At 37.4% G+C, this 18,766-nt stretch overlaps 1 protein-coding gene across 1 annotated transcript in view; it reads left to right on the top strand.

Moving 5' to 3' along the window:
- LAMA2 (laminin subunit alpha 2) overlaps positions 1 to 18,766 on the top strand; it is a 500,973-nt gene that overhangs the window by 174,552 nt on the left and 307,655 nt on the right. Inside the window, exon 11 of the mRNA XM_077775991.1 lies at positions 4,470 to 4,643. Coding sequence (XP_077632117.1) covers positions 4,470 to 4,643 — 174 coding nt within the window. The remainder of the gene's footprint in view (positions 1 to 4,469; positions 4,644 to 18,766) is intronic.

Genomic DNA, 18,766 nt, shown 5'->3' with positions numbered 1-18,766 from the left:
ATATTTTTACCATGCAGAATATTCCAAGGGCTTATAGGTTATCTCCCAGGAGTTGGCCAAGGGACAGTCTTTTCAGTTCTGTATGTGCAGGGTTGAGCACTCTAAGCCTATTGAATTAACTCTTTACTGCACCATGAAAATTTTTTTGTACCAGTGTCGCCCATTTTGTAGACATCCTGCCAACTAATATTCCTCAAGTATAGTTCTGGTAATTTACCTCCTACTGAGTAACTTAATTCCTAAGGGAAAAGATACCTGTCTCTTCAGGAGTAGCCTTAAAAGTTCATTATATTTGGGCAGGGACTCTGGAAGCCAAGTATAGCCAGTGCAGTGCCTCACATACATTCAGAAAAAAATTCAGCATTTTTTTAATGTTTATTTTTTGGAGACAGACAAAGACAGACAGAGTGCAAGTGGGGGAGGAGTAAAGAGAGAGGGAGACACAGAATCTGAAGCAGACTCCAGGCTCTGAGCTGTCAGCACAGACAGAGCCCGACACAGGGCTCGAACTCAGGAACCGTGAGATCATGACCTGAGCCACAGGTGGAGGCTTATCCGGCTGAACCACCCAGGAGCCCCCAGTATTTGTTTTGAAAGCATAAATGATGAGTGAACCTCATTTGAATACTATTTGAATTATTTCTTGTTTCCAATATCTTCGCTAACATGGGTCTCTCATTTTATATCCTCCAATAGGTTGAATTTTTTAACCATGCTTCAAAATTCAGGTCAAATTTCACTCCTGCCACAAAGCCTCCTCAAGCCTTCATAGTCCAATTAGTCCCTCCTTCTGTGTTCCCATAATTTAATTGATTTATGAGATGCAGGATCCTGTTCCACCTTGCTTTCTGGTGGATTGTAAATGTATCATTTTACCTAGCTCTAGATGTCGACCTTTAAAGACAGATACCTTGACCTATCCATCTTTATAGTCTCTAGAATCCCTACTCCAATGTGTTGCTTCAGGTTATTAATAAATTGAATATTGAAATTATTTAATCATATTTTTCAAGGTTAATTTACCAGGCTAATATAGAGTTAAGAAATATGTAACTAATATCTGAAAACTTCAAATTGTTGAACTCAGTCTGAATCTCAGAAAAGTAGGTTTACGAGCTTTCAAATTGAGTAAATGAAAAGTAGAGAAGACCAAGTGCATAAGAACACAGTGTACAGAACAGCTGTCTTGTGTCCTCAGTGGGATAAGCTAAATTATAATTATTGCGATGGTTCATCTTTCATGCCTGTGTGCTTCTGAAGAGTCTCCCAGCTTCAGAGCTTTGGGGACTTATTTGTCACCGTAGGTCTGAAATTAGTGTGATTAGTTTCCCTGACATTTATCATCTCAAAATATCTGAAATCTACCTTAGAAGTAAAAACTAGAAAGAATGTCAGTAGCAATGATTCATCCTGTGTATATATCAGGATGCGGAAATTTGACATGCCAAGAGACACCCCTTTGTTTGGGTTCCCGGCAATACAGAAGTGATTGTGGTCCCAAGTGGGTCATAGAAATTAATAATCAAAAAGTTAATTTCAAATACATTGTTCTCTTGGATACAAGGAGAACCACTTTGTTTACTGTTACAAATTTCACTATTTTTTCACACTCTTGTCTCTTGTTTTCTCTTCTATTTTTTTCTCCTATGGTTTCAGATTTTTAAAATTTTTTTTTTAACATTTATTTATTTTTGAGAGACAGAGTATGAGCAGGGGAGGGACAGAGAGAGAGGGAATCAGAGAATTCAAAGCAGGCTCCAGACTCTGAGCCATCAGCAAAGAGCCTGATGTGGATTGAACCCACAAACTGTGAGATCATGACCTGAGCTGACATTGGCCGCTTAACCGACTGAGCCACCCAGGCGCCCCTATGATTTCAGATTTTATCAACCCTATCTTCTGCTAAGTTAGGTTTATTCAACACTAATTTTATTAAACATCTACTATATGCGTAGCACTTTGTGTGAATGAAAAACACAACCACCAGGAGATTCATTTAAATTTAATGAAATGTTGGCAAGATGGCGGAGAAGTAANGTCTTTTCTCTTAACTGTTTCGTTTTCCCTCTCGCTTTGCATGTTATTTGAATTACCCTGTGCGTTTGTGCGTNGAGCAGGGGAAGGTCAGAGAGAGAGGGAGACACAGAATCTGAAGCAGGCTCCAGGCTCTGAGCTGGCTATTAGCACAGAGCCAGGCGCGGGGCTCGAACCCACTAACCGTGAGATCATGACTTGAGCTGAAGTCAGACGCTTAACTGACTGAGCCACCCAGGTGCCCCAAAGACTTTACAGTTTTATTTGGAGCAGCGTGTAGCCTGGAATCTCTTAGAAATAGTAAACATTAGCCTTTTCAGTGTCCATGATTACTATGTGAGGCAGTAATGGAATTAACATTGTTATATAGCCCCAGGGACAGATGATTCAATAGAGAGAGAGAGCGTCAGATTGTGATATGAAGAATTATGTATTCAATTCACCAATATTTTTGGTATACAATTTAAGAAAAATCACTCCCCATTGTGTTTGCAGCTCTGCACAGACAGTGGTTTGTGTCCCTATAGAGGAGGTATGAGGAAAATGGGACCCTCAGGGAATTTCGAATAGCCTGCATGGCAGCTTATAAGAGTGCAGTGTGACAGGAAACAAGCTGCAGAGAGAGAAGCCTAGAGGGGAATGAGAAACTCTACCTGGGGTTGAGAATGCAAAGTTGGTTTCTTATACTTGGAGAGTCATTGGAGGAGTTTTATCAGGAGAGTGATCTGACCAGAGTTGCGTTCTACAAAGATCACTATTTCAAGGAACTACCTTCCAAACACCCCTTCTATGTAATACTGTGAATAGTTTCTGATGGAACTCTCGTGTCTGAATTTGAATCTATACACCATCAAATATATTGCTTTCAGAGTAGATTGCATGGAACCAACAGCAAATAGACATCTGGCCCACTTCCTCCTCTGTTTGTAGAGTTTCAGCCCACCCTCTAGACTGCTCCATTAACGTATCAAAATTTCATGGTTAGCAGAAGAACAGAAGCAGCACTCACCCTTGGTGTTCCACATCTAGGTCTGCTGATATTTTCTTCAGTCAGCCTTCTGGTAGGAACTTCCTCTGAATCTCACTGGGCTGTTCTAGAATGCCTGAAGGATGATGTTGGAAAAGACAAGGGAAGGAAGTAGCATTTATTTGAAGGTCTAGCTGGCCAGTATGTTTTTATTTGGTCTTTCTCTTTGGACCAGGGCAGTTCCAGCAACCAGATGGCTTTGGGAGAATCAAATGACCTCTTCATAAAATTTTTTAAAAAATATTTCATCCACTTATGATCACCATCACTGTTCTGTTCCCCATCACCCACAACACCAAGCAACTCACACACATCTAAGTAGGTCCCTGGTAGCCACAAACCTCGGTATCTTGTGTTTTGTCCCAGCTAGGTAGGACAGTCTAAATTAGAATTATAGCTGTATGCCCACTCCTGGCCAGAGTCTAAAGATGGAAAAGGAAATCATCATTTGTTTCCTAATTTTTCCTTTAAGGCTCCATCCTTTTCTGGGCCAACGATCTAGGCTATGAGTTCCTACCATACTCTGACCCCATGGGAAGGACTAAGTATAGTATTTTGAGCTATGGCCATAGCAACAAGCTGATGGATTTAAATGTCCTTAAGCCTCAAAATTGAAATTTAATTAAGGGGAAGGGTGGAAATACTAAATGAAAAGCTACCTTTCAGGCACTTGCATATTTTATTTCTTTTCTTCCTCTGCTTTACAAATGTATACAATACCTTTTGAAATATTGTTTTCCATAAGCAACAGGAAATTATTAGTGAAAGGAAAAAATATGAAATTGAGAGTCCAACTATATGATAATTTCTATAACATTATAATCACTGTGTAACTTTGAATGAATTTCTATTTCATAAGAAAGAAGTATTTGGAATAATAACTTCTTAAAAAGCATTGGACCGGGGTGCCTGGGTAGCTAAGTCGGTTGAGCATCTGACTTCAGCTCAGGTCATGATGTCACTGCTCGTGGGTTTGAGCCCCGCATCAGGCTCTGTGCTGACAGCTTAGAGCCTGGAGCCTGCTTCAGATTCTGTCTCCATCTCTCTGCCTCTTCCCTGCTTGTGCTCTGTCTCTCTGTTTCTCTCTCTCTCTCTCCAATATAAAATAAAACATTAACAAAAATTTAAAAAGCATCGGATCAATAAAACTAGATTATTACGTATTACAGTCCAATCTCCTAGAATCATCAAGAAAACAATGAGAGTCTATAATGAGTACATACAATAAGTTTCATATTTTCCACAACTCTTATATTTTTCAAAACCTTTATAGTTTTAGGTTTGTTTTTGTTTGTGTTTTTTTATTTCCAAAAAAATGGAAACTATGCAGAATATGAAAGAGAAAGAAATGGATATGACTTTTGCTTTTGTTTTTCCTAAGTAACGATGATTGTGTGTTTTCTTGAAGATAAAAGACATGAGTGGCTGGTACCTGACTGATCTCTCTGGCCACGTTCGAGTGTCCCCCCAGCAGGATGACTCGGAGCCACCTCAGCAGGTCAGCATCCACAGTGTAGAAGCCCAGCGGTCCCTGCCACAGAGGTACTACTGGAGCGCACCTGCTGTGTATCTGGGAAACAAAGTAAGTCTATACAGTCCTGGCTTCCTGCTACTTTGCTTTAACTGATCAAAAATGAGTTTTATTAAGTATTTCTTTAAAGAAAGATTGAAACAAATTTATGGTGTGTTGTGTTTCCAAAAGCGACTAAATCAGTTTTAGTTGGGTATTTCTCCCAGAATCCACGGGAGAAGTATGTAAGCCAAGAGTCGATGGGCTATGACAAACCCTAGTACTCAACTTTACATAGTTTGGTGGTCTATGCTCACTTTTTTTTGGCAGTTTCCAACTCATTTTTATGCTAACTTTTTGAATGAATGACTAAACTATTGAAGACTCTAGGATATTTTTGCAAAGCCTCTAAGATGATTTTGCAAAACCAATTATAAATATTGACAGAAATTGTGTTGCATTTACTTCAAATAGCTGTTTTCCTAGAGTTGCCTGTGGTGGGATGCTTACTGGAGTTTTCCTCATCTGTGTCTATTTTATTTCAAAACTGATAGTCAAGAGAGCTAATTCTTCTACCTTGTATGAATGTTAATTGGAAATGAAATGTATTACATAACTAACTTAATGCTTGCCGTGAAGCCTATGTAAACAACATATTTCCTAGAGCTCGGAAAGAAAACTACCCTAAAAGAACCGCCAGATTGAAAGCGTGTTTGTTTTAAAGCCCACTATGCGCATAGAAAAACATACACAGATAAACAAACGTAGCAGCCTCGGAAATGCAGGTGCTTTTAGTTGTTGTTCTATTATGGATTAACTCTACCTAGATAGGTGCCTTGGCTTTTATCATTTTATTTTATTTTATTTTGCCTAATAATTTGTTGGAAACCAAATTTGGTACAGTAATTCTAAATGTTCTGCTTATTCTGTGTAAGTTAATACCTTAACGAGCTGAGGGTGACATCACTAACCACATCAGAAACTACGACAGTCACAGTAAAATCCCTTAGCAAATTGATGCTGTGTAAGCCTCTCACCTATAGGATTATTGTGTTACTTTGGAAGAAATTTTCTTTGATTAAACAAAGAAAATATAGGGGTGCATCTGTTAAGCATCTAACTTCAGCTCAGGTCATGATCTCACGGTCCGTGTGTTTGAGTCCTGTGTCGGGCTCTGTGCTGACAGCTCAGAGCCTGGAGCCTGCTTCAGATTCTGTGACTCCCTCTCTTTCTCTGCTCCTCCCCCACTCATGCTCTGTCTCTCTCTGTCTCTCAAAAAATGAATAAATGTTTAAAAAAATTAAAAACAAAAACAAAGTATATTTACTGTTAGTGATTTTCTTCCGTGGCATAAGACTATTGAGAAAGAAAAACTTAGTAGTTCACATGTTACTGAATGGAATTGGTGGTTGTAGCTAATTAAAAATTAACTAGTGGCCAGTTTCTTTTTTTAAATGTTTTTAATGTTTATTTATTTTTGAGAAAGAGAGACACAGTGTGAGCAGGGAAGGTGCAGAGAGAGAGGAAGACACAGAATCCAAAGAAAGCTTCAGGCTTTCAGCTGTCAGCACTGAGCCCAATGCAGGGCTCGAACTCATGGACTGCAAGATCATGACCTGAGCTGAAGTTGGATGCTTACTTGACAGAGCCACCCAGAAGTCCCCCCTTTTTTAATGTTTATTTATTTTTGACAGAGAAAGACACAGTGTAAACAGAGGAGGGGCAGAGAGAGAGGGAGACATGGAATCTGAAGCAGGCTCCAGGCTCTGAGCTGTCAGCACAGAGCCCAGTGGTGGAATTCGAACTCACAAACAATGAGAACACGATCTGTGCCAAAGTCAGATGCTTAACCCACTGAGGCATCCAGGTGCCCCAACTAGTGGCAGTTTCTTATTTTCAGCAGACTTCTAAATGCTATTATGAAAAATGTGTTAATGAATAAAACACATTTTTCAATGAATATGTACTTTAAAATAAACAGTGTATATTGCATAAAATTCTACAGCTATAATAAAAAATCCAATTAAACTCATATTTGCAAGGCGTTTTACAACAAGAAGACATTCCCTCTTGTTCTGTTTTGGAACCTCTTGTATTCCCAACAAGAATAAAATAGCACTTAGGACTTGAATGTCCACAGCTTAAAATTGTCAAAACAACAACAACAGAAAAGATATATAAGCTGCTAATTTTTTCCCCTGCTCTGTTCCGAGTTTCGAGAAGAGCCTTGGGTCAAAACTGGTTGAGTTTCAAAGGTCTTCTTTTCCTTACAATGGGGAAACATATTTAAGAAGAGCTTATAATAGAATATTCTTTACCACATTTCCTACATTTTTTCTTGGGTCATATGCTTTTGCTTTCTGTTGGCTGGAAATCAAACTGACATAAGCATGGAAAGCAAATGGGATATTAAATAGCACCAGAGCAAAGAATTTGGACATCCTGTTCCTAGATGTTGGTGCCCAAAGATAACTTCCTTTATCCTGGCTGAGCTGTTCCTTATAACCACCCACGATGAAGCACTTCACGTCCCTCCACAGATCATTTTCACTTCAAAAAGCTGTGCTTGCCTCTGCTTCTATTTCCACTCAGTGAACAAAATAATGGTAACAGGGTGTGCAAATTCTTTGAATATGGAAGACATTTTTTAATGTAATGTGGGAGCCCTTGGTGGTTTACTGTCAGATATCTCAGTATGAATGAAACAATTTGCCTTAATAACTGAACCATATAAAATTTTGATACTACAATAATACTGCAAGCTCTCACAAATTACCACAGTACATCTTAACTGCCATGTCACATCACGTAAATTATAGTCATGATGACATGCTTAGCTTGGTTGATTTAATATCTTGCTAAGGAAATGGAAAATTGCAGGGCCTTGTTTATAAATTCAATAAAGCCACTTCTCTAAATAGTTGAGGCTAAATTCTTTACCAGTAATTGCCGTTCAGATCAGAGCCATTGCCAGAATCTGACAGAAATAGTCTATCAAGAAACTAGTGCATCTGCTTAGATACTGTATTTCCTTTACACCCATGACCAGGAGGCTGTGGGTATAGCATCCCACCTCCGCTTTTTTAGTGTTAATTCCTAAGTCAAAAAAATATTTATGAGATGCTATTAGCTTTGCTAAATATTTGTATATTCAATTTTCAAACATTTTCTAAATCACTTGGTTTTTAAGGCTACTGCTAACAGAAAGGAGAAGTGCTATGCAAATTCTGTTATACTGAGGATCCCACATGCCATTCTTCAACCCACTGAACCACCCAGGCACCCCAGCCATTCTTCCTTTTCTTTCAGGAACCTGATTCCAAATAGTAAAATTGTTCTCACACGGGGTACCTTTTGCTGACAGGCCCACTGATTGTGATAAAACTCAAGAACACTAGTCAGTCTAGCAAAGGAGTATTTTTTATCCTAAGACACATTTTTATGGATGGCAGACCCTCTTTGGAGTCATGAGGCACACATAAGTGAATATGTGGGGGGAGGGGTAGTCATGAGGTCTGGAAAATCTTAGCACATTTTTATACTCCCCATTTAAGTATTTGCACAATCTCCCTTATGACTTGATTCCTCAATAGCAATCTTGAAAATGTTTTTTTTCCCCTCACATGTGAGTGAATATTTAGCACAATTGGCACAATCAAGTGTTGGTTCCCCCTCACCCCTCATGCTAGAGAGTCAAAGAGGATTAAGTCAGATGCCCAGAGGGTTGTATGAGGCAGAATTTCATTTTCAAAATACTTGGCAAGTGTTAATGCTTCGTTTAGGGCATTGGTTTAAGCATGGAACTAGGCAGGAATGGAAAGATCTAGAGGGCAGAATCCTGCTGGTTTGCTACAGGCTACAGCTATTCAGAAACAGTTTGGGTATTTCAGAGTTGGAATAATTTACTGCTTTAGTAAACTAAGTGCTATTGGAACATTAAAATAGTCATTTACTTAAGGTTACCCTAGTGGTCTGAAATAGTGCAGCTTCCAAAAGCAATTCTCTCCACATCTGTAAAGTTCCCTGAGAATCTGGCTTGGCCTGTCTCCTCTTCCCACATTACCATTAAGGCTTACGATTCTGTCTCTGAGCATTATTAAATTAATCTTATGTGATTTGTTCTTCACAGGACAATGCTTGTTTTTTACAATAGTCGTTGTCTTTGTCTGTTTCTAGCATAGAGAAGATTTTAAATGGTTTCCTCTAGTTGCCGAGAGTACCTATAGCCTAGCTTAAGATGCACATTATGAGTCTGCTTATAAAACAGCATCTGGCTTCTAAAAGAAATCTCTGGTACTTTTCTGTTGTGCTTGCTTGACTTTCAGTTCCATCTCTCAGATCTCAAATTGAAGCTGTGGATTTGAAGGAGATTGATGTTTGAGATTTACAGGATAGGGTCCTTCTTGTCACATAAAAGGAGCTCAACAAATACTTTGTGATTAATGCTACATACTTAATAACAAAAACAGCAGCGTCTTTTTTTTTTCTTCAAATAAATAGATGGAGCTTTGTTTATTTATTGGGTTTTTTTTTTTTAATTCAAGTTAGTTAACATACAGTGTAATATTAGTTTCAGGTGTACGATATAGTGATTCAACAATTCTATACAGTACCCAGTGCTCATCATAAGTGCACTCCTTAATTCCCACCACGTATTTAACCCATCCCCCCACCTACCTCCCCTCTGAGACCCACAGTTTGTTCTCTATAGTTAACAGTCTGTTTCTTGGTTTGCCTCTCTTTTTTCCCCCAATGTTCATTTGTTTTCTTTCTTAAATTCCACATATGAGTGACAGCATGACTCTTGACTTAGGATTTATGTAAGGGTTGAAAAATGATTTCAAACATGGTTAAAAAAATTAAAAACTAATAAGCATGATCCACTCTCCTTTTAACAGCATAATGTATATTTGTGACTTCTAATTATTCAAAAGTAAAGGTCAAATCCTATTCCCTCATCTTTCCTTCAATTTAAATATTGGATTAAATGGATTAATAAGAAGGTATTGTGTATGTGCAGAATGGCATGGCCATTAAAGTAAATAGGACAAATCAACTGTGCTTGAATTTTTATTCCATACATCAGATCTCATTAAGAATGATTTGGTAATAGAGTAGTACCAGGAAGATTTACTGCCTAGAACTAACCAAATGAATTGTTAGGGGTACATGAAGAAATATATTTATTAAAAACAAAAAGCCAAGAACTCACCTGTTGCCCATAGCCAGGGTAAAGTCTACTATGCAAAATTATCCCACCTACAAAGACTCAAGGTCAAACACGAATATCTCCCAATATCATCCAACCTTATGAAAAGAGTATCTTGATATTTTTTAAATTAAATGTATAAAGCACTAATTTCGGCTTTGCAAATTATTATATAAAGGAGCATTTTAATATTCATATGCATCATTCTGTTTGTAGCACCTTATAATGAAGTACAAAGAGGACAAAGATTACTTTTTCCAATTGAGCAACTGAATGTGTACTAAATAGGAGAGCATTCAGTTTAACGGCAGTTTGGTGGTAAAAATCAAGGAGATTACTTAGCAGTAATATCAATCTCAGTTGACTTTAGGATACTCACCAGAAAGTAGTAACAAGTGAAACAATTCCTGGAGGTCACACAGAGCTGGTAATAGTTCATTTTCCCACCACCTAAAATGGAACATCTTTATAATGGAGAGGACATTAGGAGAAGTACTCAGAATATTATCTTAGTAGAGGGGTTAAATTAGTCATACACTACAGGCTGCTCTAAATTTACCCTAACAAATATTAAAACCAAACCTTAAAGAAACTGACTTGCTCCAATTAAACTAACTGCATGCCAGTACAAAGCCCAGTACTACTTAATTACAATAAAATTCAACACCCAACACTATAAAATCAGCATGCCTGGCATCAAATCAAAAATTACCAGGCATGTAAACAAGCAGGGTCATATGAACCATAACCAGGAAGAAAATCAGTCAATGAAAACAGACCCAAAAATGACAAGAAACTCATTCCAAGGCATATCTGAATTGAATTATTTAAAAAAACAATGAGAGAGGCAAAGCATCATAAAAGCAGAGAAAATAAAAGGTGCAGCATGTCCAGAAGAACAGAGATAAGAAAGATAGAAGATTCTTGTCAGATATGATGTAAACCAGAATACAATACACAGATATTTTAAAGTACTGGGGAGGAAAGAAACAACAACATGAAAAAAATCAGTCCAGAATTCGTTACCAGACGAAAATATCCTTGAAAAAGGAAAGCAGAGAGTTTTTCAGAGAAATAAAGGCTGAACTACTTTTTCACCAACAAATTACCCTAGAAGAAACGTAGAAAGTTCTTCTGGTGAATGGAATGTCATGCCAGATGGAAGTTTGTCCCTACAAAAGGAAATTAAGAATATCTAAAACAGTATAAAATAATGTTTTCTCTATTGATTGCACCTAACACAGGACCTCAGTTAGTCATCTCTTTAGCCCTAGGGCTTAACACAGTGGTTACTGAATGAATAACAAAACACACAGACTTAAAATGGAATTTCAAGTACTTTTTGTATACAATGTTCTTTGAAATTATGAAAAGAAAGACTATACCATAATAAGAATGTAAAAGTTTTGCCTTCTTCAACTCCTATTCCTTATCCCCAAACCCAAGAAAGCAAAATCACCAATTAGAAAATTCCAATCAAATCCTAATGTAAAACTACATTTTTTTCTATATCTTTTTAAACAACACTTTATATCATGTTTTATGTGAAGCTCAATGGAGTTCCCTGGAGAAGGGATGAATTGCTAGTTCTAATACACTAGTCCGAGCTCTTGTGGGACAAATTCCCAGTATTCTTTAGTAGGTCAGTGTTATACCATTTTTAGAACTTATGATGGCTGTAGTGTTCTTTAAATGCTGGATTTTTGTCTATTGTTTCTTTTTAATAGTGGAAAGGGCAAGTTTGTAGGGAAGGATTGGAGACAGGTATGTGTTATAAGAGGAAGATGCCATAAAGACACAGAGAGAAGATGGCCATCTGAAAGCTAAGGAGAAAAGCCTGGAACAGATTCTTCCTTCACAGTTCTTCGAAGAGACCAGTCCTACTGACATCTTGATTGGGGACTAGCAAATTCATACGTTATTTTTTTTTCTTTCTTCATTTTCATGAGAATCGATTGAAGGGTAAATTAAGCAAGGAGAAGTCATTGTCAGTTATTCTTAGCGTTTTCATCCTTATGCCTTCCACAGATCTGATTCAACTTCTGGTTATCTACCTTATTTTTTGATCATGGACACATCCCATCATTTAGTTGAGTCTCCCATTATCTGCAAAATGAGAGTTCCAGCCTTAGAATTGTGCAATGCTCTTTAAAACACCCTTAGCACGCAGAAGCCGTTCAATAAATGTCAATTTCTTCATGAATTTCTATAGTTGTATACTGTAGGAATATATATGTATTGGAAGTAGTCTTTATATCAATTAAAGATGTTTGTTGAAGAACACTTTGACCCCTATTTATTGCCATCTGACAGAGCATCTGGTGGTGGTAGGGGACAAGATAACATTAAAGATAAAAATGGGCAATCAGAGTTCATTTTAGCAAGTAAGTAGATTGCATGACTTAAGCAGCAGCTTGGCAGATGTGAAAAAAAGATCAGTTAGCTAGCTTTTTGAGAAACCTGCAGAGCATTTTGCACTTTATCTTGAAGGTACCGAAATAGAGCTAACATTCAAGAATCATTGCTTCGTGTCTTTCAAGAAAAATAACTTGATACCTATCTTACGATTCCTGCTTCACTGAAGGCCCAGCATGTAAAGGAATCTACAATGTCTACCCATCATTAACTGATTAGAGAAGTAAATTTTATAAGCATGATAAACACAATCAACACCCTGCAGCTATTGTCGTCATTAAGGTGGTCCTGAAGATAGATCCCAATTCAGTATGACTGGTGTCCTTATCAAAAAGGAAAATTTAGAGACAGGGAGAATGTCTATGGGACCATGAGGACAGCCAGCTACAAACCAGAGAGGAAGGACTAAAACGCATCCATCTCCCACAGCCTCAGAAGAAACCTATCTTGCTAAAACCTTTATTTTGGACTAGTAACCTCCAGAACTCTGAATAATGAATTTCTGTTTTTGAAGACACTCAGTTTGTCATACTTTCTTATGGCAGCCCTAGCAAACTGATACAAATAATAAAACATCAATTTTTTAAAAAATCACACACTTCCTTCTTGTTTTAATTTGTAGTAAACAGAAGGCTAATCTAATATCTAAAGAGGTTATAGAAATTGATGAGAAAGGCCAATGGTCCAACAGAAAAAAGGGCAACAGATATGAACAGTTTATAGAAAAGGAAATACATGCTGTATGCATTAAACTTATACAGTGATGTATGCCAATTATTTTTCAGTGAAAGTGGAAAAATATAAAACAATGTTAACCTGAATGAATATGATAAGTACACTGAGAAATCACTTGTCGTCTATCTTAGGAAAAGAGAACAAAATGGACAACACCTATTACTGAGACTTTAAAAAGACAAAGATCCTTATACATTGTAGGAATATATATTGATGCAATCCAAGAAAACCAATTTAGAAATCTTGACCAAAGTTACAAATGCACACGTGTGTATACATTTCTTTTCTGAAAATTTATCCTACAGGCATGTATAAACATGAGAAATGCACAGTCATTCATTCATTAATGTTTGTGATGACCCCAAAAATGTCTATCATTGACAGCTAATTAAATGAGTTTGGGGACATACATATACTCAAGCACTATCAAACTTTAGATAAATAAAGAAGTTCTTTGTATGCTACTATGGAATGATCCAAAGTGCATGGTTAAGTAACTAAACCTGGAAGCAGAATTGTGTGTGTGTGTGTGTGTGTGTGTGTGTGTGTGTGTATCCACCATTTGTTCAAAAATAGTAGAGAATAAGAATATACATTTATAATTATAAGGTTACTTAGCAATTTAGTCACAAGTAGCATTTGAATTGAGGTGAGTTTACCTCCAGAGACTGTCTGTGCCTTATTTGAACAGAGTATTTTTTGTCAAAGATGTAAGATGTCATATTTTAACTAGAACAACCTTTCTTTTAATTTATTCTATGAAAAACTATTGCCTCTTATTCTAGACTTTCTTGTAAAAATTACTGCTTTAATGTGATCATTTTAATAAGTATTAATTGCCCCAATCCTATAAGATAAAACTTGGTTGGCATACTTAATTAACCACAAAGATTTGAATAGCAACCTTCTCTTTCCATATAGTTTTGGGGAATCCTATTGTTATCAGCAGTGCCTACTGGAGAAGCATAAAGTTTACATTTTTATTCCTGAGGTTTTCTCATTACCAGCAGTAGGAGTGGAGTTCAAGCAGGTGCTATCTTACCTTACTTTTCCGGAAGTTCTTCTTCCATTCCCTGGGTCTGAGATTCCAAGTAGTTGAAATCCAGCATTTGTCACATGGAAAAAGGAACTATGTGATAAGACCCCAATCTGAAATGTGTGATGAATTATTAAACAAGTAGTTTGTTGGGTGATTGAAAATTACCTGCAAAAGAGTGCTTATCTCCTTGAGGCACGTCAAAAGCTAACGGAATTGAGCCAATTAGACTGACTGTCTCTTCAATGAATTGTGACCTCTTGATGGTAATAGCTTATTATGATGATAAATGAACCCATCTCTCCAACTGAAGCCTGAGTACACACTTCAGCAGTTTCCTTGAATCATGAGGCCATTACCTTTCAACTTCAGATCGACAGCAGTGACAGCCATGGGAGCAGAGAGCATGCATGACTAGACACAGATGATTGTTTTACTTAGATGAATATATTTACAGCTATTTCCAAAGAAACGGGACCTTCTGCATGTTGTGTGTTCACACCTGAAATATTTACCATATGACGTTTCCTTTATTAGGAAGAACTACTTTCTGGCTATATTATTATTTTGAGATAACTGCGTTTTGTTCCCCCATCCTGCCCCACCCAGTTTTTATTTGCTGTTTTCAATGTTTGAATTCCTTATTCTTGTTGGTCTCCTGATTGGGTAAATTTTCAGAATAAAAAAATATTTTCTTACATCGAAGATACTTGTAATATACACACAAGCATATATGTTTTTTTATTTATGATCATGTACTTTAATTAAATCTCATTAAATTTCACAGCTTGTATTTCATGTGGGCTGGGGAATTACTCAGACTCTCTTATTTGTAGAGAACTTCTGTCAAGATTGCTGGTTTAAGAATCATGCAGGTGTAAATACTTTAATTCTTGGGTTTTTTTTTTTATTTTAGGGAGATGTCAAAAATCCTTTAAGTAGTTACTGAAGCTTGATATCAATTTTCTTATTCTGCTATAGTGATATTTTGGTTCGAAGGGAATTAAAGGAGAAATTGTTTTTATTATATGCATAACAAAATACAATCTTCTAATTCCTCCTAAGTATTAGACAGATGTCAGCTGCCAACTTCCCAAATATATTCTTCAGAAACCTGTTGACCAAGCAAAACTGCATTTATGAAGTTACTGCAGTAAGAGGGACACCAAACACCTTGAAAATGTTAGTATCTCTCAGAGGGTAAAGATCGGGGGAGGATATTCCCTAGTTTTAGGGGAGAGGTTGGGTGATTTCAGGGTGGATTTTTCACTGAAGGCAGTTGGGCAGAGTTTACGATGCCATAGCCTTGAATTTGTCAAAAGTGAGTGAGAGTGAGACCAGAATCTTGAATCAGGTGTTAAAGAGCATGTGATTAGTCTATAAGGAAGCCAGCTTAGATGGATCACAGTCCACAAACCAGGTTTTCTTGGAGTTTGTCTGCAGAATAGTTTAAAAACAGGGCTTGGAGGGGTGTCTGGGTGGCTCAGTTGACTAAGAGTGCCCAAGTTAATTTTGACTCAGTCATGATCCCAGGGGTGATGGAGCCCCACATTGAGCCCTATGCTGAGTGTGGAGCCTTCTTAAGATTCTCTGTCTCCCTCTGCCCCTCTCTCCTGCTCTCTAAAATTAAAAAAAAAATGTGTCACAAACAAGATAGATTATATATCATGTTTTTAAAACTAAACACATGAAACCGATTATCATGTGAAGCTCAGTCATTATCATGTGATTCTTTATTAATGTGAGGACAAAAGTGCTGTTGACCAATGTACTCTTGTGCTCGCTCGCTCTCTCTAAAACAAAAAAGGAAAGAGAACAAAAGAATAGAAAAGGAATTAAATTAAATTAAATTAAATTAGGTTGGAAATAATGCTTGTTCCCAGCACTAACACAAGAACAGAGAATTGTGTTGACTAGTTCTCACGGATAGTAGCTGTGTGATCATAGCAGAGTTAGTTTTTTTGTGCCATTGTTTTCTCATGTATAAAGTGGAGATAGTAATACCCACTTCACAGAGTCATCCAAGACAATGCCTCACAATAAACAAGAAGCACTCAGTATTAGCTATTATTATTAACCCCAGCTGGGCCTCATTTGAGGTCAGACATATTCCACTGAAAATTTAGAAGCGCTATACACACACAGGAAGGAAGAATGTAAAGAAGAAAGGAAGAGAAGAGAGATGGGAAAATAAAGAAGGAAAAAATGAAGAGCAAGAAAGGGAAAAAGATAGAAAGAATCTGTTCACATTAATTTTTAGTGTATTTCTATTTAGATAGTAACTGTCTATTAGGACTTTTTTCTTTTAGTCCAAATTTGTCAAGGCGGGGGGGAGGGGGGTCTGGTCATCAAGTAAATGCCTTTTCTCCAGTTTTCATCTGGGGCTGGATGTGAAGTGATCATCAGCCTTGGTGTTCTAGAAATAAGCCCTTTATGATGAAATGGCACTGGAAATAGCCCACAAGCTAAAAGCGTTGTAGGCCATCGAAGGTCCCTGAGGCCATTTCCTGCTTTAAGCTTATTTTTACTCATCATCACAGGAAAAGAAATAAGTAGGGCATTGTTCTTCTTACATGAAATAGTTTTAAATTAAGATGTGATGGCTTTGTAGAAAAGTCAAAATGCTTTATTTTGCTTTCATTTTCAAAACAAATATAGAGATAAAATTTGGTTATGTTAACATCCAGTCATGATTGTGCTCTTGACCAGAAATTCTTCTGAAACCTTACATAGGAAGCAATAGAGGGATTTCACTATCTAGCAGATATTTGGAGGATGACAGGTGGAATAAGTGTTTGAAACAAGAAACAGTTTTCTTTTATGCCAAATGCATGCACTTTGAGCTTGGTGAAAGAGGTCTAGGCAAAGGAAAGTGCAAGCAGTGCTGTGAATGAGCCCCGTGCCAGGCTAATCCTGTAAGACTTGGCAGGGACTGGCTTTGATTCCATGTGTAGCGCAGTCTTTTGACTTTAAGGAGGTACAAGAGGTCAAAACGTTCAGAAAAACCATTAGACAAACCTCTTCTGCTAAAATCTTACTTGGAATGCTAGAGGTGATGTTTTTGGTAAACAGGCGGGGTTTGTGTTTGCCGAGTTCCTTTTACTTCTTTTAATCTTTCCTTGGGCGCATACCTGTGTTGGGCTAACAATTGGTTTAGACTTTGGTTTATAGTTGGGTTATTCATATCTTATTGTTAACTATCAGTTAACTTATGACTACAGTGGTCTCTCAAGTACGGTAGTCAGGCCCCTGTGCATTATTAGAGTCACCTGGGGTCTTTACTGAACATGGATTACTGACCCCCATTCTAGATTCACTCATTCAGAAGATCTGGGGGAACTGTGTGGAAATCTGTGCTTTTAATAACTTCCTCAAGTGATTCTCTACCCATAAACTTTTGAGGGCCACTCTTTTATGGTTCCTTTGAAAAATTACTGATGCTCAATTAGGCATTTGTAGGTGATTCCAAAGACTTAAAATTCCCATCACTTAAAAACAAAAAAAGAACCATGTATCTCCTTAGTCAGAGGTTGACTTTCTTACTCAGTAGGTTAGCCTGTATAAAGAAACCCTAAAATAACCCTATCTTAGCCACCACAAAATATGTAAATCTACATCTATCTATCAATCTCATTAAAAACAAAAACACACACACACAGTGAATCTTAGAAAGTGTTTTCTTCTGTAATAGGCCATCTAAGATGTATTGCCATTAATATTTGGAATGAGGACACTTGGCAGCACCAGGATACAACATGAAGGTTTGGAGACTTTCAGATCCTAGAAGAGGTTCCAGCTATCCCTGAATATGTGCTAACAGCTTTGCCACTTGAACTCTGCTAAGCCATTAGACAAGTAAAAACACAGGCAAGACCCTGATTGGCCCTCAGTTCCTCATTGGTGAAGTTGAGGGAAGGAGGGTAATAATATCTTAACAGCAAATCTTGTTTTTGCAACAAAATCTAAATTAGAACATGCAGAAATAAGAAATGTGGTTCAGGTGGGTGAAGGGTCTGTGCTGATGGCAGCTGGATATAAGAATGATGCCAAATTCAAAGGTTTTGCTGGAAAGACTGGTTCTGGTTATGGTGAACGAGAGGGCGAGGAGTTCTGTCTACATTAACTACATCTATGACCTCAACTGTGGTTTCCCCTAAAGAAACATAGGATTTGGAGAATCATGGTCTGAAAACAGGCCAGATGCATTAGAAGGTCTCCTGCAGATTTAAAAGTTTATGATTTGAACACCAAATAGAATCATGCAATCAGCCGACTACTAACAATGAAATAGTAACTCTATAAAGTATAGTAAAGTGACTACATGACATTAATTGAAAAGAAACAAATGTTTCTCAGCTGAGCTATCGTCCATATCCAGATGCATTGATGATACATAAGTCCAGCCATAGAAAATGTGAGTTGTGTCAGAACAAAGCAACTAAAATGATTCAGGACCCTGAACAGTCGGTGTTCAGCCCACATCATTTCTTACCTAGATTACAGAAAAAAGCCATCGAACTTTCTTTCCACCTCCAGCTTCCCCAATCTAATACTTTACTCACATTCCTGATAGAGGAAGATCTTTATAAAACTCAGATTTGATTGCCTTGGTCCCCTGTTTAAAATCATGCTCTCTTAAGGATACAGTGAAAGCTCTGAGGCCATTCTGGACTGACAGCTCAGGAAGAAACCTGTGGTACAGCTAATAAAATGCCCATATGTATCCCATACTCTGTCATTCTTTCCTATTATGAAGTTTTCATTTTTGTCTGAAATTCTCTTCTTCCATTTTTCTGAGTG

Source organism: Crocuta crocuta, unplaced genomic scaffold (genome assembly GCF_008692635.1).
Source record: "Crocuta crocuta isolate KB4526 unplaced genomic scaffold, BGI_CrCroc_1.0 scaffold25, whole genome shotgun sequence".
NCBI classification, from domain to species: Eukaryota; Metazoa; Chordata; class Mammalia; order Carnivora; family Hyaenidae; genus Crocuta; species Crocuta crocuta.
This window is presented reverse-complemented; position numbering and strand designations above follow the sequence as displayed.